Raw genomic sequence first — 27,651 nt, 5'->3', positions numbered from 1 at the left:
TAAATTACCACTGATTGCGTTCTGCAGCTGAATCCTTTATGAAATGCACTGTAATTGCAGATATACAGACCTGTACTTCCATTATAACATCTAATGTGATTTTAGGGCTGTGAACAACATTTCATATGTTCGGAATACAGCCTCCCTCATAAAAACAAAGAAAAAAAAAACAAAAGAAAAACAGAACAACCCTACAAAATAACAAACCTTCAAACAGACCTTTTCTGAGCTTTTCTGAACACTGTACAACCACTGTAGTAACAAGCTAACGAGTACCATGGGATGGAAGACAGTTGAAAGGCCACACTACCCAAAAAAGAACATGCATCTGAACCCACTTCTTTCATTTTTCAGTGTCATTTTAGAAAAATCTCTTAATATAATTAGAACAAGCAAGCCACCTAATACAGATCATCAGTATCTTCCTGATGAGAAGGAAAACCTTCATTTCATCTAATCGGTACTTCCCATGGAATGCGTTCTAAAAGAATGCATACGGTAAAACAAAATCAGTAAAAGCTTATTTCCTACTCAACACAATCTCACAGATCATTCTTAAGCCTTATCTGCCAGTCGTTCCTTGATTTCACATTATGCTTACTGACACAGGGCACTGTTGCAAAAATAACTGATGACTTCCAATGTATTCCATTCATATACATAAAGTATCCACAGCGCTACTAAAAACATGCACATGTTGAAAAAACAACCCATTTTTTCCTGTGAAGATTTATTTCAAACTAGATGAATGTCAAGATTAGTAATCACCTAACTTATGTGATCATTCTTTTTGAGATTGCTCCTACAGGAGAAAAATAATGAAAAAGATCAAAGCAGAGGTGCTGCTCCCTGCTATAAATCTGACAATTACTTACAGGCATGGGGGGACAACCTGTGCACTCCATAGGCAAACACTGCACAGATACAACTCTGAGGTCAGCCCTGTAACAGCTTTGTCGTGCTGGCAGCTACAAGCAAATGTCTCTGATCTGTGAACTGCACTCAGGAGACACTGAAAAGACAATTTGTCCCATAACAGAATAGGGTAACAAGCAGGTGGGAGACACCCATGAAATAAAAATCACAGGAAGCCACTGAGATGCCACGCTAGATGGACAGAGGGCTCTCATTGGGCTGCTTACGTGCAGCTAGTTTTCTTTCTATCACAGATGTACTTACAGAAGCCCCCTCTTGTTGTCCCTATCCAGATTTATAAAATACTTTGCATTTCACATTGGAATTGAATAATTATTCAATTATATTAGTAATTTTATAAATATATTTTGAAGAAAGAGACCATCATTCATCCTAATGCACAGCACAATAATCAAAAGAAAACAAATCCAAAATGAGAAAATTATTCATTTGTACAGATTTTTCTGTCTCCAGTGAAAGCCAAAGTTATCTTACAAAACTGAGGCAAAATATATTCACAGAGTGCAGAGACCCTTCTCATGTTCTTTAAATGAAGGCCCATAAATCCATTAGAGTGATTTTTTTCTTCTTCTTAAAAGAGGAACAGAACAGTCCAAGAAGGTAGATAAACAACTAACGAGAAAGTGGGAATGTTGCCATCTGTGGGAACTGGCTAACTTGGCACATCCACAGAGTAACCACACACTTCACAAAGCATCTAATTTAAAGCAGTGCAGTCCTGCAGAAGCAAGCACTGCTGCAATAAAGGAAAGCCACTGTGGCTCCAACACCAGTTTTACCAAGGATAGGAGCCACAATCCCTAATCCATGAAAATAACCCAACCATTTAGTTTTGCCAAACTCAGATCACTGGTAGAAAGTTGGGAAAACATCCATCTTTCACAAATCACGTACCCAGAGGTCTTCATTTTCATACTACCCTTATTCAGGACAATTCTCACGGATTTCCACAAGGTGCTGGTCTGTGCCTGAACTGAATCATCAGTGGAAAGTAAGAAAGCAAACTGGGCCTTAAACCAAAACATGCACGTGATTTTCTTACCAGAAAATTACTATTCACTTCACAGAACTTGAGTTCCAGCTTAATGTGTGTTTAAAGCACGAGCCAAAGATTACCAAAGTCAAAGCAAACCTTTACAGACCTCCATGTATTTTTTGAACACAGATCATTAGCTTTACAAGTAACGTGTCCAATTCTACTACAGGCATTGCCAAGATGTCAAGTACCTTTTCATTTTAAAATGTAACCTCCAATCTGGTGAACAAACTACATTAAGTTAGCATCACAGCTTGGACTTTGCATTACTCCTCATTCCTAAATTGTAGTTCAGCTCACTTCTATTTGCATTACTCGCACCATGTACTGAGATGTTCATGGCTATAACTGTCTTCCACACAGAACATATAAACTGCTACTACTTCTGAAGTTGTTTTGGTTTTGTTTTTCAAGAGGATACATGCCTATTCTAATACAGGCATTTACAGTTGGGGATCAGCCTTCATGTTTTCTTAAATGGGCCTGTTCCAGTGCTCTGTCATTCTTTCAGTAAAGAAGTTTCCCCTAATGTTTAGATGGGACTTCCATTGTTCCTTGTCTTGTCATTGGGTGCCATGAAAGGAGCCTAAGTAGCTAAGACTTGACTGTCACCCTTTAGATACTGGTAAGCACTGACAAGGTCCCCTTCAGTCTCTTCCTTGTCTCCAGATGGAACAGCCCCAGGTATCTCAGCTATTCCCCATAAGGGAGATGCTCCAGGCCTCCATCATTTTGCAGCTCTCAGCTGGGCTCTCTCTAGAAGTTCCCCGTCTTTCTGAGAAGCCCAGAACTGGAGCACAAGGGGAGGATCACTTCCCTTAACCTACCAGCCACACTCTTTTTAATGTACCTCATCTTAGACTGCCAAAGAACTCCACTTTTAAAAATTTCATGATAAACTATGGTAAATTGTTCACTGAGAAAATAAATTTAATTCTCAAGACAGCACACAGTATGAGGAAAAAGATTCTTTTTAAGGGCTTGTGTTTCTTTGCTTCAAGACACCAGAGCAGAAATAATCAAACACTTTCCTCATGGTAACTCAATGGTCCATTTTTTGTTCACCTGTATTTCTCCATGATCTGCCATGCTTACATAGAGAGCTAGCTGAATAACTACATAAGTGACTCAGAGATACTCAGAAACCTTCCAATTTGAATGTGTTATGGTTTCTTGCTTTTATCTTATTTTAGTCTCTTCAGAACAAGAAAGAACTAATCTGACTATATTTTTGAACCCCTGGCTATTATATGAAAACACAAAGAAATGTGCAAAGTTAAGAAAAATATGAAATGATCAGCCTAAAAGTTCCAAAAACTAAAATTAAGAATAGAAATGAAACACTGATTTGTCACACTGACATACTTTTTGATGAACCATTTCTCCCACAAGCACACGACTGGAATAGAGAGTAGGACGGGATGGAGCAGAACTCTATAGACTTGAGCATACTTTTCAATGATCAGATTTAATCCTAATCAAACCATAACAACTTACATCAGACAGCACTTGCTCACAGAAGAAAACAATTATATTATTTGTAACATCATTAAAATACTGACCATGAAAAAATTTGGAAGCGTGGTGGAAACAGCTGCTGCAGGTTTTTCTATGCAGTCAGTTTAAGATGTTAACAACTTTAAAAGTATTAGCCAAAATACATGAACATACAAAAAAAAGTGAGAAGTTGGAAGACATATTGTGTATGTCAGCATTTGTTGCATGTTGGTTAAAAACATAAGAAATATTTTATTTTTCTCTAAGCATAATCCAAAAGAAACTGTAATTCAAACTACAGACTCTTTTGATTCATTAATATGATGTTACTTTCCTGCAGAAATTAACTAAACACTCACTTGGGAGTATAAATGCATACTGTATTCTAAGGATTATACTGAAATTCTAACTAATACGTGCTTCATAAATATATAATGAAACATTCTGCATGCTTACCTGTCTTGACCTGGGTCTTCCAGGAGAAAATTTCCTTTTGGTGATGGCTGGTTTCCCCATGCCAATTTTTGGAGTGACTGATATGTAAGTCGGTGGGAGAGCACTTCCAGCAGTGGAAGGCAGTGCTGGCGGCTGAGCATGCGGTGCTTCTCGTGCAGAATGCAAGTCCAGGGAGGAAGACACATTTGCCTTGCTTATGTTAACTGATGGGGGAAGTGAGGGGTAAGTCTCAGCTGGTGATTTTATGGGTTTGTCTGCAACCGGTGAACTGTTTGTAACACCTTCATTTACAGAAGCAGTTTCTGCTTCTAGAAGAGCTGGTGTTTCTGACTTTTCAAGGGTTTCTCCTTTTTCTACCTCTTTTTGCACTTTTATGGTTTCCAGTTGTTGCTCCGCATGGATACAAACACCTTCTTTGCTTTCAGTCCCTTTTATTTCTGGCATCACAGTTATGGTCTCAGGTACTGAAGACAGAGACCGAGAGTCTACCGTGGCTACTTCTGATACCTCAGCACTACCCTGTGGTAGCTGTGTCTCTTCCACTTGTTTGTCTAACTCCTGCTGTGCTACTGCTTGAACACCTTCCATCACTTCCATCATTTTCTCAGTATGACTGTCACCAGATGCTGGTGTCTTTTTGGGAGACATTTCCATTTCAGCAGAATTAACTTCGTTAGAGACTTCCGTTTCCAGTTCTGTGGTCTTTTCTTCTGGTGATATGCCTGTAACTAAGTACAAACATATTAAATGCTCAGTATGATGATGAACAACATACATAGTGTACTGGTCAACAAGCATAGCTGGTGCACATCACATACAGCAGTATCACTGTTGGTGAATTTTATATGTACATTTGAACATATTCTATAAGTATCTTCCATTGCACCTATGTTTGAACCGTGAGAACATATGCTAAAAACACAGAATAGTATAATTTCTTTTTTTCTCTTCTGTATCATTGCAGAGTAATTCACAGATATGCCATTTTCAGGAATAAGCTCAAGCTTTTCCCTTCACATGTTTCCTACAAAGAGGTGCTGAGGCAAAACAAGGTTATATTAAGGTACCATAGGCAGCTCCTCAGCTACTAACAACATACAGAAAAAATTTCCAAATGCAAATACCAGGAAAGCTCCCATTCCTTTATTGCTGTGAGTCAAGTTGACTGATGAATAAAAGTTACAGTAAGCAATGAGTAACGTTGCTTTAAAATAAAAAGAGCATTCAGTAGACCCTAGATTAACTTTTGAGGCAAACATTTCCAAGTAGTCAGCTAAAAGTGGCTCCTCCTTTTTCATTTCTGCTTATTAAAGATATATGCTGGTATAAATTTATGTACTTTAATCATCTCTCTCAACTCTTCCAAAAAGCAAACAGCTGATAAGAGGAACAGTACATATATAAATAAAAAACATTTCTCATTTCCATCTAGTGCTCTTCCAGACTTCAGGAAATCACTTGAAATAAAAACAGTTTACATGGTAATGTCCTAAAGATTTCTTTCACAAGTATTTCTCTAGCTTTTATGCAAGCAAACACCTTTCATTCACAACTTTCATAGTGCAGGAGTTCCATGGAGGAGTCTTGTATCTATTCCACAGAGGACCACATTGTTTGCTCTGAATTTGGCTTTTAACACCTTCTTTCAATGGACTTTCAGTGGACTTACACTCCTTACTTTCTACTGCCCTTGCACTCCCAGATTCACACTGCTACACAAACTCCTCAGCCATTACATTTCAAAGTCTAGCATTTCACCATGAATGTGTCCTCCATTACAAAGTTTTCAATCATAGCTTTTGTACCTACTACCTATAAGCTATGATACATAACTTCGTGATTATAGCTAACCTAGGAGATAATTTTTTTCCTTTGGCTCTACATTTAGGTTTCTTGATTTCCCTTAGAGCAACCCACTTTAAACATTGACCTTGGCTGGATGAGACACACTTGAATGTTCTTCACCATTCCCCTCAATCACTAACACTTTCAGATGACTTGACCCAAACCCATTCCAATTGCACTCCTTCTTATGGCTGGTACTTGCTGTCTGACTGTAAGATCCATTTCTTCCCAGAATGTAAGTGATCACCTACTGCAGCACACCCTGTCTGGACGTCCTTCACCAAACACAGCATTTAATCGTAAGACTCCAGTGTACAAAAACATTCTTCCCACTTAAGGAGAAAGCCACTCCTACCAAACAGTTACACTGATATTCTCTTACACAAATTTTCTGAGGACTATCTTTGTCTTGGATAGGATACTATTTCAACAAAAAAGTTAACACTGTTGCTTAAGAGTTCAGACAGCAGAACATAAACAATTTGTTTCCAACTGCTTTCCAGGCATTTTTTCTCTTTACTTCATAATTTAATTACCACAAACTTTCTTGAATGAAAACAGCCTCTGAACACAGCAGCGGTATTTTCTCAGACTGCAAAACTCTTTCTTACCATCTGTGACACATCCAACAGCTGATTCTTGACCAGAGCCATTACCAATGACGAGTTGTTCCTGAAATGCCACATCCTCTCCACCACTTTCCATTTCCACTTCATTTGTACAAGCTTAAGAGTGAAAGAAAATAGTCAAAATCGATATGGTGTTTATTCCATTACTTTGGCATCAGTAGTTTCTGTCACTGCATGACCTTCTGGCTAAACAGAATGCTATTTAACTATATGATTGGAGCTAGGGCACATCAGCTCAACAAGAAAGATAGGGAAGATACGTAGCACCCTAGAAGAGGAAGCCTTCTTCTCATTAACATGAAACTGTTTAATGTCTTTCAGACAGTGGAAAATGGCTGTGAAACAGTTATAAATACCTAACTCTGAAAATATAATTTAGATATTAGATAATATTAGATACATTATATACAGATAATATTAGATATTGTCACAGACTCTGCCACATTATCTAAGCAATACAAAAGGTCTTTCATCAAATTCCACTTTGCAAAATTCAACAGACCTTGTGGCATGAAGGCTTCACACTTTTTTTTTTGTAAATATTGTCATGGCTCATGACAGAGACACGATGTTCCATCTACTATCAGCACACAGAACACTGATTTCCAAACCATTTGCTGAACTCCAACTACACAATAGTAGATTTCATCACTTTAGAATAAGCATGCCTATTTCTGTGAGCTCCCCATATTTAAACATGAAACTGCATGGGAAAGGCACTGCTGAGTGCTGCTTCACTTGACAGTATTGTTAGAGAGCACAAACAGGAAGCACGTACTTTTTTCTCACGTAAAAGCTTTTTCAGTGAAGGAAATTCATTAAAATGCACTGGACAAAGCAAGAGCAGGAGAGACAAATATGTAGTAAGTGCTAGCTCAAGAGGGACTGATCTTTCATGGGCATTAGCATGAAAAGGGTAAATGAATACAGCTTTGTGTTCAGGAAGCCGGGAACTACAAGGTGATGCTACTTTTAGTACCCAAGAACTATTTGCAGACTGCCAGCTCTAAAGTGGTATTTTAACCTTAAGGAAATGATCATTTAGACTGCTCCAAAACCCAATTTCAGTGTACAAAAGTGCTCTCCTGGGCATAAACTAAGCATGACTGCACTGATATAGTTGCTGCAGGATTGCTCCTGGTACTTGAGATAACAATCTTAGTCTTCTTCTTTGGGGTAGAAAAGTGCTTAACAGTGTTTCTGTAGACCTAAAAACTATAAAAGTATTACTTAAAAACTTCAGCCTTTTAACTGAACCTTTAACTTACTCTAAAGTGTTTGCAGTAGAAGACTGAGAGTTCACATACAATGCAGGCTTCCTCCTAAATCACCTAAATACCATCTGAGAGTCCAGTAGTTTCCAGTAACCTGGGACGTGTTCACTGACAGAGTTCTTCCATCCATTTGCATACATGTACCCACAGCCACTGCCTGGGATCATCATCTCTTTCATCATTTCTTTACTGCTCACCAGAGGTGTACACTTACACAAACTGGCTAACGTCAAAGATAATGACCTGCTTATGCAAAACTTCAGTCTGAATGCATAAAAAGCCGCAGCTCTTCTGAAGCCTGAGTTTACCATTGCAGTGAAAAATTACTCGGCTTTCAAAAACAGATAATTATGCAACAGAGCTACTGATTTAACAAAAGATCAGTGCACCAGTGTTGATCTTTATGCATCAGAAATGCACATGGCAATGCAGTTCATCTGTCACATTTTACCTTGTTTCCACATTAAACTGCAATTGCACTTCTCTTAGGAAATTCAGCTTGTGTGAGTAGGTGCTATCCAGAATAGCACATGATATGAAAGAAAGGAGGGTTTTCAGTTAAGATTACATTACACAAGTTTTGTGGATAACTCACCACCACCCTTCTCTCTGTATTTCCTTACTGTCACAGAGTACTTGTAAAAAATACTTTGTACTTTTTAGCAATTTCCTTTCCCACCTTTTGTTTGCCTTGTCTATGTAGACAACAAGCTCTCAGAAGGCAATTAACAATCACATACTGTTTTGAAAGAGGACCCTGATTAAAAGCTGCGCAATTAAATGCACCTGGTCCTTGAACACAGTCCAGTTCCCACTCCTGCTTCCTACCTGGACATACTGAAGGAAATGGGCAGTACGAAACAGTTGAGCATCTGTGTAGAGTGACACAGATAAACTGCATGTCACCAGAAACATCTGTCAGAAGCTGGCTTATGCCTGGTAGACAGGAGAGTCCCGAAAGATTTGTCAAATGAGTCAATTCATGAACTGTAACCACATGAAAAAAAAGCTAAAGAAGTTTACAGCTACGAGTCGTGATAGCTGGAAGCAACCATAATGCTCGTTTGCTTGGGCATCAAATACAGGATCCTGAAGCCAAAGGGCCACAAAGCACACTGAGAAGACAGAATGGGTTACATGGGTTACATGAGAAGCTATTGCTTAGTAAAGGAAAGGATGAAGTCTACAGAATCTGAGTGGCTGATTCACAGAAGACCTAGTGAAGCATCTGCTAATGCTTCTGAGGTTAGTATTTACATTTTGTAAATGTAAGATTGCATTTGATTACCTGCTACGTTGTCAGGTTCAGGAATGAGTTCAGAAGTATCCATTACATCACAAGACTGAGTCTGATCCCCTTCTTGCTTACAAAGAGTACAGATGTAGTCTTTCAGCTGAGACTCCAATTCAATACCTGGAGATCTGTCACATTCTACGTGAATCCACCTGGGGAGATTAATTCAGTTTGTGATTTTTGTAATAACAATATAAAATATTCCAGCACTGTTTTCCATTTCTCTGGGGAAATAAAAAATTTGAACCAATACCAGGAAGAATTTTGTAGAAATAAAAATGATGTATCAGTCTGTCAAATCATTGAACAAGCACAAACATGAAGACCTACACTGCTGCTAAAGCCATTAAGACACCACCTTATGTAAAGCAGTATGACAAAGCTGCACAGTAAGGAACAGTGCACTGAATATGTAATGGTCCACACTCTTAAAGTTTCTCAACAGCTTACTATTAAAGCAGTAAAAATTATTGCTGGTGTAGAAAAACACACAAAATGTAACAGAGCACACATACTTGAAAATTTTACAAGAAACCATGACTACTAACTGTGTTTACAAAGCCTTACACAATGAATAGATATGTAAAAATTAAAACACTGTGCTTATAAAAGTTAGGATGATGATCCTTCTTGTATGTAAAAAGCAGTGTATGTTTCTCTGCACACTTCATTATCTGATCTTTCTTGGTAACAGCCAATTACATCTTACTCGAAATAAGACTCATTTGTCTGTTGCATTTAGAGTGGGAATATCAAGATGTTACATAAGATCCAACAACAGTGTGCATCACACAAAGTCTGCACCTTGCACAAAAATACATCAGTGTCATCCAGCTCACCATAAGCTTTAGGCATTTTAGTACAACTTAATGAAAACCATAGAACTCTTACCTTTTGCACATGTGACAGTGCAACATATCTTTCTGGAAGTCTTGGAGGCACAGTTTGTCACAGAAAGGACATGACAAGTTGTCTTGTTGCTGGTAACAACTGTCACATACCAAACAATTATGGTGCCACTGACAACTTGTTCGTGTTCCACACTCAGCACATACTCTACAGTTCTAAAGATCACAAGAATTTAGTTCATTATGACGTTTCACACTGTGCATTAACTGACATTTTCCTCTTCTGAATTAAATAAAGTTTCTATCTTTAATAACACTAATAAATTAACTGTGATCTGATAACAAATTATGGACACTCTTGCAACTGCAAGAAGAATTTTCTTGCACTACTGCCTTACCTGAGAGGAATATTTCTTATCTCTGTCTTCTTATAACTACCACAAACTGACTATGAAATTATATTCATCTCATGTACAGGGATTTGCCTTGTTACTTTGAAACGACTGTTATTATTTGTACTTACTCACAAAGTCACTGACTATAAATTTCACCCCGCTCTCCCCAAACCCAAAGGAACTCTGAAGTACAGAAGAATTGCTCTTCTCAAAAGCAAGGAGTGGTCGAATATAACCAGTCTCCAAGGATAGATTACATACAATACTTTGAACAGCTTTCAGTTTACATATAGTTTATTTTATGTCACGAGAGCAGGTGTCATTAAGCAGAGTTTATTCACTCTTCCTGGATCCTTCTCTTTCCCTTTTCTCTCTGGAGCTGTATAATTGGGATTCCTTCAGAAATTGCAAGGGACATTACATGCTAGCGGCCATTTGCAATACATCTAGTACAACATGTGTACCAAAACCTGGTTCCCTGTAAAGACACAGAATTATTCTGAAAGCTTTCAACTTACTTTACATTTCCAACCATTTGTCGGTACAGAATCCATAACAGGTTGTAGACAGAAAGTATGGTACCCTTTGTCACATGTATCACACACCAGCATCTTGTTGTCTTCCCCAGAATGTCTAATAACAAAAACAGAGGTATTTTAAACACTACTGAGATGAGCAGTAAGAAAAGATCTGTTTGATAAAAAGTCTAAGCAGAAAGGTAGACAGCTGAAAGCATGATAATACAGGAACATCACTTACAAATGGCTCTGCTAAAGCATGAATTAAGTATACCATACTTCCTGCAGAAAGCACTGAGCCTGTGCAACCAGACTGCTAGCAATCAGTCCATTTCCATTTACACACATGTAGGAAGATTAATTGGCTTTTCTGTACTGATATCAGTTTAAAATCTAAACACATTATTTCTGGGGAAAAAAAAAAAAAAAAAACATGCATTTCTACTTGCTCCTACAATCAGTCTAAATACATCTTCCCCCCCCAAAAAAAGATCTCTGATTGGCAAAGCCTCTATGGCAATTCACATGGATTTTCTTCTACTTTTTCAGTAGAGAGTTTGCTAGTAAGTACTGGTACAACAGTTATAGAGATACATTTTAGAACATGCATAATCATTTCTGGTATTTGCTGTCTAGCTGTGTGTGATTAGGGAAAGATCTTTAAAGTAAAGGAACCTGAATGCAGGCAAATAGTGAATGTTCTGCTTGTTAACCAAACACTGCCTGATCAGGGCTATGAGATAGTAATGAAGCAGCCTTTTTCCAGGTTTCCAAATTGTTAAAGGCATTACATTAAACAAATTTTTAATTTGGTAAACTGGAAAAAATCTTTCCATATAAAAGATGATGAAATCACATGCCTTGGTAGCTCTGTAAAACCTGCCACGATGATGAAAACTCTGGGAGCATAACGTGTAGGAAATGCAGCTCAGTTCTCTTCTTTAGAACGCAGATCCCAACACAAGGATTTGACTAGTTAAAATTAATATATTATGACAGATCTATCAGAACAAATAATTACATTTTTGGAAGAAAAAATAAAGAATGGATAATAAAATAGATGTTTTAGCATCAAAGCACATAGATCTAAGAACTTCCTCCCCTCACCCCCTTCAAGTCTTACTTACTTGCAGTTCTGGCACACCTTGCAATCAGGACACTGCCAACCTGCTCGTTTTAAAGGTGTAACTTGTATGTCTAGGCACATCCCATGGTAGTGCTGGCCACAGGTCGTACAAAAAAGTTGATCTAAGAGGTCTCCAGGGCTGTCACACACTGCACAATTTGCTTCTTCTTTTGCTACAAATAAATCATTTTCCCAATTATAATTTAATTTAAAATTATTAACAATTCTATGAACCCAATGAAGCCAAGAAAATCTTCAGTAGTTCTTCTGCTTGCAAAATTTGATCATTCTTACAAAATTCAAATTTAATTAATTTACTTAATTTACTTAATAACTACTCCTTTCATTTGTTCTTCCAACATATTCAACTAAACTTCTCAGAACAAAAGTACATTCATTTTAAGCCTTAATAAGTCTTAACAAAAGAAACAGACTTATTCTATTTCCCTTGATGTAAAACAGAGCCTGAGGACCAATTCTTAGGTGGAATGAGTACAAAATAAAACTCCCAGCAGATCTAAAACTATTATTTATCCAAAATGCTTGCATTTGAGGTAGGGCAAGTAAGCATGCCTTGTCCTTCCTGTAAGCATGTGGCCTCCACAAATATATCTCACTGACAGCTGTCAAGTAGCAATATAGCAGTTCCACTGCTAGACTCTCTGGCAATTACAGCTGCATTAAGCACGCTCATCTTCAGCTCAGCTGCTAAAAACAGAGGTGGTTCACCAGAGCTATCTTGTGGAGTGCCTGACCGTGTCCTGTTGGAGCACTTCAGGTCACGGTGGCTATGCCTGGCAGACCACAAGTCTCCCTCCTGTGCTCCCAACGCTCCCCCTGCTGGTCTCAGTTACAAACCAGGAGGGAAATCTGCAACTGAAGCCAGTGTGAGCAGCAGAGGATGAAGAGGTCTGCAATAAGAATGAGAGGCAAAACTACACTTACATTCTCTTCCCCTCTGCTGTTTGAATAAATAATATTAAAAGGCAAAAAGCAAAGTTCAAAAACATTTGAATGAGTTATACTTCAGAGTCTGAATGAAACAGCATCAAACAAATCTTCCCTTAGAACGAGCACAGAAAATGCAACAAGAATATGCTCCCATACTCTGTGACCAGCAGAGCCAAGTGCCCTGTCTGCAGTGGAGATTCTTTAATCCCATGAAAACCTGTGAAGCACAGCGTAAGCTGGTTTGCAAACAAGCTTTTAGGATGTACAACAATGCTAATACAAATAATTTTTTTTTTTTAACACCACCACACAATACATCCTAATGGTATTTTCAGGAAATATCAGACTGCTAGGAATCTTCACAACTACACTTCTATTTCTAAGACATACTCAAACGTATAGTAGGAATATATTTTTGCAATAAACATGTAGGAAGGCTTTTAGAAATAAAGTAGACTTAATTTAATTACAGAAACCCCACAAGTCTCAAACATATATTACAATCTCAGTCCTGCATGTCACAAACACTTTGATGCAATGTTAGCTGCCAGCAGAGTCTATTAATAAAATCACATGTTGAAATTAAGCTTACCCAAGCAAATTCAGGCATCTTACGGGATACCCTACTCTTCTGAAGTAGGATATCAGCTAAGGAAAAGCTACTACAGCTAAAAGATGGAATTACTAAGCTGAGCCTAATTGTGGCATTTGAATAAAGTGTACTTACATCTTTCGGGAGCCTGATCAATATGGTCTGGACAAAGGAGGGACAAGTTACTGAAATCCTGAAATGTGCCTGCTCCAGCAGCACAGGGGTAATGGTACATCTGGGTACATTTCTCTTCACAGCATTTGATAGTGGCTCCAAGGTGCTTACAATATGCACATCGCTGAAAAACAAACAATGATCACTCAGAATCTATTTTTTCTTGCTTTTTTTTCCAGACAAACTAAGAACTAAGGCTGCTAGGAAGGAACAAGCCCTGAAGAATCATAGAATGACTTGGGAGGGACCTCAAGGATCATCAAACTATAACCACCCTACCTCATGCAGGGCCACCAACCTCCATATCTAATGCTAGACCAGGCTGCCCACGGCCCCATCCAACCTGGCCTTCAACACCTCCAGGGATGGGGCATCCACAGCCTCTCTGGGCAGCTGTTCCAGCACCTCACCACTCTCTCTGTAAAGAACTTCCCCCTGACATCCAACCTAAATTTTCCCTCCTTTAACTTAAAACCATTTCCCCTTGTCCTGCAGTTATCTACCCTTTCAAAGAGTTGACTCCTCTCTTGTTTGTAGGCTTTCTTTAGGTACTGAAAGGCTGCAATGAAGTCTTCTTTTCTCAGCCTTCTTTTCTCCATGCTGAACAAGCCCAGCTCCCTTAGCCTGTCCTCATAGGGGAGGTGCTCCAGTCCTCTGATCATCTTCATGGCTCTCCTCTGGACCCTCTCCAACAGCTCCCTGTCTTTCTTGTACTGGGGGCTCTACACCTGGACACAGTACTGCAGATGGGGCCTCACAAGAGCAGAGTAGAGGGGGACAATCACCTCCCTGTCCCTGCTGACCATCCCTTTTCTGATGGAGCCCAGGAAGACCAAACAGTGACTGGGACAGCATCTTTCAGTGGCATTCTCTGATGTTTCCAAGTTAAAACATTCAGCGAAATGCATCCTAAATTGCTCTGATGACTGAGATTCTTCTTATCACAGAAGAAAAATGCTCTTCTATCTGTTAACTGACTTTAGCTATATCTTCAGTAAAAAAGGCCTGAAGGCTTACACTGAGTAATAAAGGCAGACCTGTTAGAGATTGTAACTAAAACACATATTGCTCTGTATGCTGTAATGTAGACACTGTAATCAGAAATATGAATTACAATGAAATATTATGTTCTATTGAAAACGTACATGACATCATACAACTATTCCCACGGGGATGATAAGGCATTAAATAACCCAGTACTTTCCTTTCATCTCTTATTTCAATGCTACACAGATATCACCAACAACCTTCAACAAGTCATGAAGAAGCATGATTATTACTACAGGCCATAGTCACATCTGTAAAGAAATAACTTCTCATACAGAACTACCCAATAACCTTCCTGCTCCTTAGTCAAGAGGGAACAGAGTCCATCAGCCTGCTTATAAAACATCACCTTTCAGATTCAGTTAATCAGTCTCTTTGCTTTCTTGGATTCATTAGAGTCCCTGAAGCACCGTAACAAGCTTTTGCACTTTTTCACCAAGGCAACAGTATTTGAAGACTAGAGCAGAGTGCTATAAGGTTGGAAGAAAACTTAGGAAAAAGCAGGTCAGTGGCTCATGGGAAGGCATACATAATGTAAAGCACCAGCTGAGCTCAGGAATGCTTATCTTTCATAATAAACCTACATGCCTTAATAACAACACTGGCACATTTGATTCCTAGCTCAAGCACCTCGTAACATCAAATCTGAAGATACACCAAAACAAGAAGTTGCACACTGCATCTGCCTGATTCTGAGAATACAGAAAATATTTATTACCGTAATTCTTCTGTGTTTCAAAGTCTAGCATGAAATTAGGCATGAAACACAGTACTATTACAAGCCCACAGATATCAAATCCAACCCACATGAAAGCACAAATCACAAAGTTCACTGTGTTAACTGCTAAGCTGACATCCTTGAAACATCACATTTTTAGCAAAAAGTCTGCCTGCAGTACAAATCACAGGCAAGGAAAAGAAAGTACTGGTTTATGCCAAATACAACTGCTGTGTAAAAGGATCGACTGTTTATAAATGAAAGTGGGTCACTAAGGATCACTTCTGCCAAGTTCTCCGTGCTTCAACGCTCAGTCTGCAGGCCTGAGATCCGCAACTCTTGTCACCTCTGCCTATCTAACACCTGGTACAAGCATGAGAAAGACGTATGCTGTTATTTGAGTAGCCAAATGCAGAGCAGAGGGCAGAGGACAAGATAAGCAACTGGCTGCATGGAGTTCTTGAAGCAGGTGAAAAAGTTAATGATAGAATTATGTTTAAGGACTGCCAGCAAATTCAATGCAATGCAAGAAACTCATCTTAGGAAACCATACAATCACTGAGCTCTTATGGAAGATGTCTGAGGTAAATCATACAACTCAGCTGTGAAGTCATGAAGATACAGCCCAAAGCCTTCAACTTCATGACAGTCTATACCCCATGGCATTACTTCGTCCTTGACATTTCTGCTTCCTATGGAGATGGCCCATGTTAAGCCAAGTCCTCATTCTTACAAGCAGGCTAGAACATTTTCAAAGGCATTACTCAATGATAAACATTAGAAACAGGAAACCAGGAGGGGCTCAAGTCCCAGCAAAGGTCCCCCAAGAAAGCATTCAACAGTGTTCAAACAATGAACGACATTTGAAGTCTTCACCAGATCCCATCATTAATTCCTTAAAAATTTATCTGATGGGAGACAAAACTACGGAGAACTGCAAGCACTCAAACAATCACATGCACTAAAAACTGGAAATAATGAAGATGGATTAAATAGCAATATTAATAACATTTTAAAATGTCACATCTGTTTTGTGAAACTACCAATCAACAGCGGTACATAACAATGTAATATCAGAGCTGCCTTCTTCCAAATGCTGTACGACTGCATGATGAAATTATTAGAAATGAGCAAAATATAGGATGAATGCAAAGCCTCGAAAAATGTTGATGTTGATTTAAAGAATCATGAAAGATGCTGGAAGATAAATGGAAGCCCAAATTACATTTAATTGAACCCTTCAAACCCATCTGCTAAACTGCACTGGCAATGAAAAGCATTTGGCAGCGAAGTAAAACACACACTTTAAAAACAATGTGGTGTATATCATCTGAAGCAAATAAAAAGCACAGAATATCAACATTTGCTGAATTTATAAGACATATAAAGCAGTCTGACGAAATAAATGCCCAAAGGGATTTTTTTTGGCAACAGCTGTTGATGAGAAGTTACTTTTCCAGCAGTAGAAGCCAATGTTTTGCTGAAAATAGGCCCCACACTATGACCCTAGGAGAGCAAGCATGCAGCCAGCTCGACTGCTTGTAAAGACAAAAGCAAGCATGTGAACAGCAAAAGTATAATAATTTAAAAAATATAAAAGCTTTGCTAAATAAAACTCAGTAACAAGTACTGCTTTACTATTCTAGTACTAAAATATGGTATTAAGATGGTCAGAGATGAAAGGGAGACATAAATCCCACTTCTGATAAAATACAGCATGTGCCTTGTACGTGCTGAGCCCAGGAAGAGAGGAAAAGCCAGCATGGAGCCTTCCACTTCACTGCTATGAGCACAAAACACAGTGCTCTGTCAAAGGGGTGGAAGCTGAAGCCAAGCTTTCTAAGGGATGAAGCAAGATGGACACTGCCTGTTCATGGATCAAATAATTTTACAGCTCTGTTCTACTGGAAAAAAAAGAAAAAAAGAAAAAAAAAAAACAACAAACCACCAAAAATGTGATGAGGTGTCACAAAGCTAAAGCTAAAGAGACAGTCTGTTATTTATTCAGAGCATATTGAATAAAATAAATGTCATTGAAGCAGCAGCAACTGATTATTTCCTATTGAAAATGTCCCTCATTTGTTACCAATTGTTTTCTCCAGTAAGCTCCTAAGACATTCACCCATGACAAGGAAGTTCTCATCCTACCCATACTTCTGCTACCTCCCATTTTCAGTGGCGTATTCCAAAATTTTGAGCAAGTTAAAATGAAGAAAAGACATCTATTTTCAGCACAATGGAAGACTAGATCCATACAGCAGTATGAAGAAATTACGAGGTCCCATTTTATCATTTTATTACTTCATAGCATTACTGCCTCAGCAAATGGACAAGTAACAACCCTCAAGAGGCACAGACACTAAATGGAGGCTAAAATAAGAACTCTGAATAAAAGCTCACTTGCAACCTGATTAGTACAATGAAGTTAAATGTTAGCATTGTCTTGCAAAACGTTTTTCAACAAAAAGACAAAATATTTGCATTTATTATGCAAAGTTACATAACAAAAAGAGTTTGTATTAAAAGGGTAAGCTGACAAAACCTGCGCTAACAAGAAGTGTTTTTAATTATAATTAAAATCTATAGCATATTCAAAACTCTGCACAAGCCATCTGTTCTTAATGAAACAATGTAAGGTACTACCAGTAAGAACAAACTTCCAACTTGGCTCTCAAAATATGAACTGATAGCTAAGGAGAAGCGGACACGACTTGTCATTAATTTGACCTCAGCAAAATTCTAGAGTAAACAGAGATTAAGATACATTTTCTGGTAGCTCCAGTCATTTTCATTAATGACCATGATCCAGCAAAAAAGCTGATATTGCTTAAAGATACTAATGACCATTAGCACCTTCAATGTCAAATGAAACATTTTAAGCACCACGGTGCATTTAGGAGTACAATGCAATAAATGCTAACGGAAATAACCACAATTTAACCTTGCTATTAACAAGGAAAGCCTGTATTAAAGGATTACTATAATGGTTACTATACCCTGACATTTTTAAGAAAAATTGTAATTGTAGAAACCAACAATTTTTGCTCTAAAACTGTGAAAAACCACAGACAAGCAGGAATAGCTGCAATCTGGCCAAACTTGACACAAACTGAGAAATGAAGAAAAGCAGTTTCTTAATACACATCCTTGCTTTCTACACGATTTAGGATAACGTAAATGTTTTGAGTGAGTCTTAACTTCCAATGCCTTACAACCATTCCCTCAATTCTCATCTAATAGCACTGTGAAAGAAGGGCATGTGAGCTTGTTGTTTATTTAGCATGTCAACAATGAGAAGATCAGTAACATTTAACATAGTTTAAATTGTGATAATTAGGCTCCAGGATCAACAACTTCAGGATAAACAAGGCCAAAACAGAAATCCTCAGTTTTGGTTCAGACTGCTTTTTGGCAGGCTCGGGAAGCAGACTATTGTACCAGTTCCATTTGCTTCATGTGTGGAAGGTCTTAAGAAGTACATGTAGAAATTTCTTTTTGCTGGCAGAGCATGGTCTAAGCCACAAACTGTTGGAGGCTTTACAAAAAATAACTGGGGGAAATATTGCTACATACTTGTTGTTTAATGATTGTCTTCTCAAGACATCTGGCACTGGTCATCATCAAAGACACTGAGTTGAAGTCAACTTTCTGCCTGATCCAGCACAACTCCTGTGATGCTCAATCACATGCAGGGACACAAAGTGGCATGTGCAATCTGTAGGTTATGCCTTCATCACTACAGCTAGGCTGGCATCATTCTATGTGCAGTTACTTAATAGGAAGTTACTTGATAGCATCACGGACAATTATCTCCTGATAGAGTTGCATCGTGTTTCTGAATGACATGAGGCTTGAGATGAAGACATCTCAGTATCTACATTTTGTGCCTATAATAAGAAGGGTTTCATTTCCCACTACACTGAGCAGAAACATGGTAATTTTATGGAGTACACCTCACTGCAGTTCAGCTGACCAACCAATAGGTGTCTATTTTCCGGCCCCATTGACAATACCCACTAGATCTCCAATGGCTGTAACTGGAACATAAGCACAGCTCCCAGGAGGGCATGTCCACACAGAGGCTGAAATTCAGATGTCAGCCTTGAGCTGAAGCTTGCCTGAAACACGCTGACAAAAGCCTTCTATTGGTAACACTGACAATCCACACCAAGGGTTTTGTCAGCACGGCAATAAGCAATGGGCCATCCAAATTAATATATATTCTTAATTTAAACTAAAAAAAAAAACAGTTTTCTCTTGACAAGAATGGAAAACAAGACACGGAAAAAGGCCTCATAAATCTGCTCTTTGGAAAAATGCATATGCAGGTACTTCATGTGCTTGTTTCAATACAATGATAATGAAAAATGACAAGGAAAAAATAATTCTTTCTTTTTTACTATTATTTAAACAGTCTACATAGCTAAACATTGAAAAACAACAAAAAAAACGTAACACCAAAGAGACATTAACATCCTTCTTTGGTGTGCATTAGGCACTCACTGTTCTGCATGTGATCATACAGCCAAAGTCCACGTAATCAGGCATGTACACAAAGGACATGAATTGTGTGCAGACAACCTGTCTGCCGGCATGTCCTAACTTTGTGTATTTGATCTGGGAGTTTTAACAACACGTTCTTTTAAGAAAGATTTTGTAGATATATTAACTTGGCTTAACGCTTACTGTCAGCAAATCCACTACATACACACTCAGTGATCCACCTGATTTACAGGGTAACAGTGGTGATATGGCAACAAGGAACTCTGGATTATGCTCGCACACACACAAAAAAAATACAAGAATTTCCTGCTTTTAATACCTCCCTCATTAGTGAGCACCTCCTTAGTATTCCTTCCCCACTGACTGCAATCAGTACCTTATTGTTCATAATTCCTATTTCCTTGGCTGTTTCTAAATTGCATTCTCCAAATGGCACAGAGTCATCGTAAACAAAATCCTACATCTTCAGTTCGCTAATTTTTGTAAATTGAGCTCAAATAAAGCAATTAGATGCCATACTTTGAAAATACCAGCTTGAAACATTAATATAATTTCTTTTCTAATAAAAGCTTCACATGTTTCATCTGGCTTGAGCTTTTAGGTTGTTGTTTTTTTTCCCAATTTGACTGAATGAGTCAATTGCTCATATTCCTCCCATCTTTCATCCCCAGGCATGGTGACCCTTTGGTTTTTATATGTATATATATGCATATATATATATATGTGTGTGTATATATGTATTTATGTATGTATGTTTTTAGTTCATTAACTACCAAAAAAGACCCACACAAATAAGCAACTTGTTTTTCTCATCACTTACTCTATGACATCACCGACATTCCTTGGGCAAACATTTTAAAGCATGGATTTAAAATTCTTAAGCCACAGGCCAACTATTTTGTAGGTAATTCAGCTGCTGTTCTGGGGATCCAGGATGTGGGGACAAGAAGAGGCTGCTTGTTTCGTTTTGCAGCACGCTGCCTCAGTAGCTTACAAAGAAAAAAGCTGCCAAATTTTGTAATGAATTCCACAGAACATTAGGTCTGATGCTTAGCAGAAGCCATAACTGTTAAGCAAATGATATCCTTTTGATGAATGCCCTTATTTGAAAACAACGTTGATTCTTCTAACCCTTTAGCAGTGTCCCAAAACAGATGTGCACAACTGCAAATTCTGTTTGCTTTCAGGTTTACGAAGTGTGATGACATTTTTACAATCACGCATGAGTCCTTTTACCCAGGAGTGAAATAAAACACAATAATTCTTCACCATCTGTTTGTTAATTTTGCATTCATTTAACTTTGCATTTTAAACTAATAATCATTTTCTTATAATATAGTTTGTTCCATTGGTGGAAATTACAGCTGTTCAATTAAAAAAGGAATGGTTTGTAACAGTACACAGTTTTTCTTTAAATGCTTCCATTGCTCTTAATTATAGAGATATTAGTGCCATCAAATGGAAAAAAACTGCCAAGAAATATTGTTATGTTTTATACATCACAGATTCCCTTAGAAAATGTACATATTTACTTCTGTTTCAGCACCAATTCCCACCTGGTCTCTTCTACATTAAAATCCTTCTCCCCACTACAAGACACAGCGCAGCTTTTATTGCTGCTGTGGATGACAGGCTTCTTACACTCCTGAAGGAATAAGGCACAAACAATTAGATGATGTCTCCATTCCATTTGTAGCAGATAGTTACATGAAGCACAGTCCTATATCTTCATAATGCTTTCCCTTAATCTCCAGTGACAGGCCACAGAGTTTTTGATGTTTTTATTCTTATCTGGTTACAGCTAAACTAAGACTACAACAACACCATAAAAGCTTTTTCTCACATTTACAGTAAAATTGAGGAAATTCCATTCCTTTATCAAAATAAAACCACATTGAAACCACATGAATAATACATCAGAACCAGTGAAAGGAGATAACTTGGATCAACAAAAGATATGGGTCTGGAGAAAGAATGGGAGCCCATCTGAGATTCCAAGCCTCACGATTTGGGGTTCTGCTTTTCCTGTTGCTGGGCACAGCCTACACTGCCAGTTCACATCACAGTTACACTCCAGCCCCTGAACATGGCAGAAATTCTCTTGTGTTGTTGTGGTTCCTAAGCTTAGCAATGCTCACCATCTACAAATACACTCTTCAAGAGACGCAGTCTGCTTACTGTGAGTGTTCCATTAATATCAGAGTGACTGTTCAGATGGCTAAAAGCATACAGATTCAATCGCTGCTTTCTAAAACCAATTTTATTTGATGGCATGGAAATCTTAGCATCAGACGATGGCTCTCATTCTGCACAGAGCTTTAACAACAATGCTGTCCCAGTACTAGGCTGAGCAGCTCACTAAAGACACCCATACAGCAACAAAGAGTTCATCACTCCACGGATTCACTTCAATTAATGAAGTTCAGGAAAAGCTGAAGAACACCGAATTGGTGCACAAAAAGACTAAAGAAATGAACACACAGCAACTCCATCACGCTCACATGAAATTAAGAGTGGGAGTACAACCACGTGGTGATGCTCAGCTTCTGGTCTTACCAGAGCCTTAACTACTCTGACCTTTTGGTTTCTCAGATGAGTGAGCACTGCTGCCAGGTCCGACCTTTACTGGCAGATTGATCCATCACAATATTTTAAGTCTGACAGAAAGCAAACATTCGGGAGGTGCCTGAGGCACATTGGGAAGTGATGGATGCACAGCTCTAACAGTCTTCCCAGCAATTCATCATCTATTTCAAGTTATATTAAAAAAGACCTCACCTATTATGACATTTGGAAAGCCTGAAACTCTTCCCTATTCTAGGTAGCAAATCCGTTTACACTGTAGAAAATGAGTGTTTTCCTCTCAAAGCTCAGAGAAACGATTGCAACTTAACTGTCTTTTTGTCTACTTTCTTTACAAATCTCCATTCACTTTTAAAGGTTGATGATTTGTCAACACATCTCCCTGGGAATACCATGCAGACACCAGCTAATATTGCCATAACAACCTGCAGTCACTGAAAGAAAGAAAATCAACAAAGCAGCACGTGCGTGGATATCTGACAGCAGTGTGTGTAGATCCAGATTCACTATTTACTCTGCAGAATCTGCCACTCTGCCCACTTCTCTGGGAGGCAATTTCATACAGAAACTGAATGGAAAAATATTTTTGAATGGAAGAAAACAGTATTTTACCAATTAAAAATTGAAACGGAGAAGGCTGTATGTGTAATAGAAAAATGCCCAGAGTGCAGGTAGAATGCATGTATGCACATGAAGCGAGGCCATGTGGCAGCAATCTATTCAAGGTGTAGCAGTTGTTTTGCCAATGTTAGATGCTCTAGGAAGCAAATCTTCATTTATTTCACAACTATTTTTTCCCCAGCGTACTGAAGAGAAACAAAGCATCTTTAAAGGAATACATGAACACTACTGAGGTAAATACACATCTTACGAGAAGCACTCATTTGAATTTCATTAGTTCTTCCGATCGATACTATTGAATAGGATTATTAATATTACTTGTGACTGATGCATGGGTCAGCTACAAGTTCATCAGTGGCAGCTGACCTATCATCACCTGCCTGCTTTTTACTCCCACCTAAGATCTGCGAAATGGACAATTACAGAGATGAAAATGAATAGTACCAAGCCGTTCACTTAGAGAGATGGGTATCAGTAAGGTAAGACCATCAGGAAAAGGAGCTTCACCGCAAGCAGTGGCTGCACTTATCACCAAGTGTCACAGACTTGCACACGAAGGGCAGTTGGTCCCTGTTTGGGAATAATTCATAGCACGTCCCTCACGACTTTTTCCATGTTATTAAAATGAAAAAACAACAACGGAAAACAACACTCAAGGACACCTGCATTAATGGGACTGCCTTGTACTGATGCCTGTAATGTATACGCTCAATCTGCAACTCTGGAACATAACTTACACTAGTGGAAGTTAATAACAAAACCTTCAGGGAATTCCAAACTATTTTTTGCTAATGCTTTGGTTTTGCAAGCTGCTGAGTACACCAATCTCAGCAGCAGTTTTTGAGCTACTGCTTAAAAAGCAAACTGATGCCAACAGAGTAGGATGTGTACTCCTGAGTTTCAAACTAAAATACGCTCGTGTGATTTTTTGAGGATAGGTGGAAGCCCTAAATGAAGACCCATAGCAGAAAATAATCTACAATTAGCAGGAAAAAGGCTACTACTAAGACTCTTTTGACTGGAATAACCAAATACATTGTAGAACTCTAACTTCAGTATTGAGTTTGAACTTCAGAGTTCTTGTTACAAAAAACAATGTGACCAACGTCCATGAAAAAAAAAAAAAAGATATATAATTGAATAATACATTATTTACAAGGGAAACAGCTACAAAAGGATTAGATTCTAGCTGTCTATCAGTGCCCAAAAGCAATGCTACACCTCAGCAATGTACCACTGGGGTGTTTTTCCTTTCGTCCAAGTGCTATCTTTGAAAGAATAAACTTCCGAAGGCAGAAGAGATGCCTTATTTCTATAATGCTCACAGCATCAAGAGCACATAGTCTTAACTAAAACTAACCAACATTAACTACAAAAGATCTATCAGCCATTTTTAAAAAGACTGAATATGACATATTTAAATAAACAGGAGCCACAAGGGAGATGGGAGTAAGGCAGGAAAATGAGGTTTGTACTCGACTATCTACAAAAGGTAGGAATTGGTTGGTACTGCTACACTGTCTTATTTAAGTTTTGATAGGTATACTTGCTTTGAGATGGTTTTCTGCTTATATATATATACACATATATACATATATATATATATATACACACACACATATATTTACACACATACACACACATATGTATACACACACGTATCTGCTGAAAATATTAATGGCATAAATAGACCAAACATTTAAGAGCAGCAGCAGCCACCTCCCTGTGTCCTACAGCTAAGCACCACCATGGGTTACTCTGTACAGCACACAGAGGCACTCTGTGAGGAAGAGCCCAGTCTCGACCAAAAACGATGATCTTTAGGGGACTTCTTTTACTCTTCAGAGATCAGGTTCTGTCCTTTTTTAACACGCTGTACGTAAGGCCCCAAAATAACTTGGTAGAGATAGAAACTCCTGAAATCAAATGCCCAGCAAGAGTGCTGCCTCAACACAAACTTCAGTTCATCGCCCCGGTGCTTGGAGCAACATTTAAGAAAGGCACCAGGACGAGAGGAGGAGGAGAAGGTAAGGATTTTCTTTGGGCATATTATGGAAGAAGTGTTTTCTACTCAAGTCATGCAAAAAGGAAGAAAAGGCCTTTGTGAAACTCACTTTACCAGTTTGGAACTCACACTAAACAATTTTACTTCAGAGCTTTCAGTAAATTATTTCAGTGAATGTTACCGAATAAAGGAAACCTGCACTGGAAATTCCTTCAGGAACATAAGCCCTTTCATGTTTCTCAGCCAAGCTTTTTGGCTTTCATTTCTGTGCTACTGCTGCTGCTTTTCTGGTGCCCCCAGCCCATTTTCCTGCTTCCTACACTTCACAGACTGCCCCTCGCATCTGCAATACCCAATTCTGTTCAGCATCAAAACCCCCTCAGAAATTTCTGTGTGGTAACTGTCTCTCTTCCCTGATACAAGGACCCAGATATTCAAAATCCAAGATTCAAGAGAGGTGCGTATTTCTAAGGATTCACCTTGAAAACCCCACAAAGTGAAGACTGTAAGGCTGACCCTGCTATCCTGGTGCTACAGCAGGACCAACCGCAGCACTCCACAGAGAGAACAAAGGAATATGTGAAGCGGCAGAATAAAACACTTCCTTTAGATGAAGCCATACCAACTCTGTCTTCAGGAGGCTTGTGCACCCTGAGGAACAACAGGGTTTGCCCTCCCTGCTGGCTCCTACGTTCCAGAAGTGCAGTTAGTGGGAGAGACAGCATTTGCACAGACCCACCTCTGCAAGGTGACACTGTGCTTTGTTCAGACCTGGAGAGCACAGGGGGAACTGGGCAATGAAGTCACAGGAATTGTATTAATGCACTGAAAAAAACTGACTGCTTATGGAAAGGTCTCTCTTATTCTAAATAAAGTTTATTAGATAAACTAAAATGCATTTTCCTTTGCAAAGGTGGCAGGAGTGAAGCTTTAGCACGAACTTGGTCTGCACCAGAGAACAACACACACTTTCGCTATCATCAATGAGTTATACTGACAGTAGCACTGCCCATGTTGATGCACTCACTATTTTTTTTCCCATCTATTTGGAAGCAAAAAGGTAGGGATGAAAACACAGCTGCTACTTCACAGAAGGCACACAGCAAAGTGAATCAACAGAAAACCTCAAAAAAAAAAAAAAAAAAAAAAAACAGCCAAAATCCAAATCTAAACATGCATCTTTTCCACTGCTTCATCTCAGGAACCAAATACTCCTTCAAACCATGGCTCGTAAATTAATGCCTTCCCTTCTTTTGTCAACAGAATCAACTCATTAAAAGACAAGATAAAAATTAGCCATAGCTAAATTAGTCTCACATTATCACGTGCTCCTTTTTTCTCATCAACAGGACCAAATTATAATGACAGCAAGTTATAAGCTAGCAACTACTAGGAAGACTGAAAAGTGACATCAATGTACTTGTTATGAACCCAACCACCCAGCAAGTCCTGAAATTTCTAAACATTCATCAACATACACTGAGTGTGCAGTGCTTAGCTATCAAAACATTCACAAGTGAGCAACAACTACATCAAAAATGCAAGGAAAATAAATGAAGTTTTCTGCCTCTGTAAATGGAAAAGTCAAAATGAAAATCTATTTCAGAGTCCATCTTTCACCAAAGTTGCCTGGACTTTTTATTACCCCATTTCTTCCCCATGCTGCTGCCTCTCACTCTGTAACCATACCACTGGGACAGACCTTTTTACATGACAGGAATCCCCTCCAACATTTAAATACTTTGCTCAGGACCGATGCTCAAGGGTGGAGTCTCATTACATTCTAAGGTAGCCATACCTAACATGCTTAAATAATTATGAAGACACATTAAAAGCATAAAAGAGTTCTTGATTCATGTTGTTCAGTTCCAAATAGATTTTCTTAAGTACTGTCAGGGATATAGAAAAATTTTGTACCAGCAAATGTAGTTTATAGAACAACTGAGGACACTGACAACTGTCTTCCGAAAGCTGAACCCTAAAGTTTGTAGATTTAAAAAGAGTGTGTTCTGGTAGGAAGCAAAATCCTTCACATGTGAGAACGACACATTTTTCTTCTGTGTTACACTGCAGAATTAAAAATGGGATGCACAGAATCCCACTGGATAATTTAAAAATAATAATAAAAATCTGGCAAAAGTGACTGTAGGGACAAAACCAACTACTAGGCAAAAAGCTGGTTTTCTTTTTGTATCAAATCTACTTTTTTGCCTGATTCCTAGAACCAGATTATAGAAGAAAACGGGAGAGGGTGATTTTTTTAATGATCTAGTAATTTCAAATGTCAGCCTTCTTCCTTCTTGTCTGCTTGTTCTCACTCCTGCCCTACGCCCTGCTCCTCTATTTTCACGTATGCCTTGCAAAGCAGCTGCTATGGGACAGTGTCATTCAATAAACAACAGTCTGTCATGGCACAGCTTATTTTAATTCCAAGGGAAGAATATTTAAATCATTGCTCATGAGGCAGTATTAATGAGAACTAAGTTTTAAAATCTTGCTGAAGAGGAAAATATCTGTTCTCAGCTGCAGGATCTGCAAAAAACTGAACACATACTGGTTCCCACAGCAGCTCCTAAACCTCAGCGGATTTGCCAAAGCCGTGT

General features: G+C 38.6%; 1 protein-coding gene across 1 annotated transcript in view; it reads right to left on the bottom strand.

Annotated features, from left to right (window-relative positions):
• Window positions 1-27,651, bottom strand: part of KMT2C (lysine methyltransferase 2C) — a gene marked incomplete at both ends in the record, with an annotated part of 185,447 nt that overhangs the window by 71,956 nt on the left and 85,840 nt on the right. The window contains 7 exons of the mRNA XM_079538074.1: window positions 3,926-4,653; window positions 6,382-6,495; window positions 8,962-9,119; window positions 9,859-10,031; window positions 10,729-10,843; window positions 11,856-12,027; window positions 13,533-13,695. Of these exons, the coding sequence (XP_079394200.1) occupies window positions 3,926-4,653; window positions 6,382-6,495; window positions 8,962-9,119; window positions 9,859-10,031; window positions 10,729-10,843; window positions 11,856-12,027; window positions 13,533-13,695 (1,623 nt within the window). The remainder of the gene's footprint in view (window positions 1-3,925; window positions 4,654-6,381; window positions 6,496-8,961; window positions 9,120-9,858; window positions 10,032-10,728; window positions 10,844-11,855; window positions 12,028-13,532; window positions 13,696-27,651) is intronic.

This window comes from Tetrao urogallus, assembly GCF_951394365.1.
Source record: "Tetrao urogallus genome assembly, chromosome: 7".
Taxonomy (NCBI): Eukaryota; Metazoa; Chordata; class Aves; order Galliformes; family Phasianidae; genus Tetrao; species Tetrao urogallus.
The sequence above is the reverse complement of the archived record's forward strand: the minus strand, read 5'-3'. Positions and strand labels throughout refer to the sequence as shown.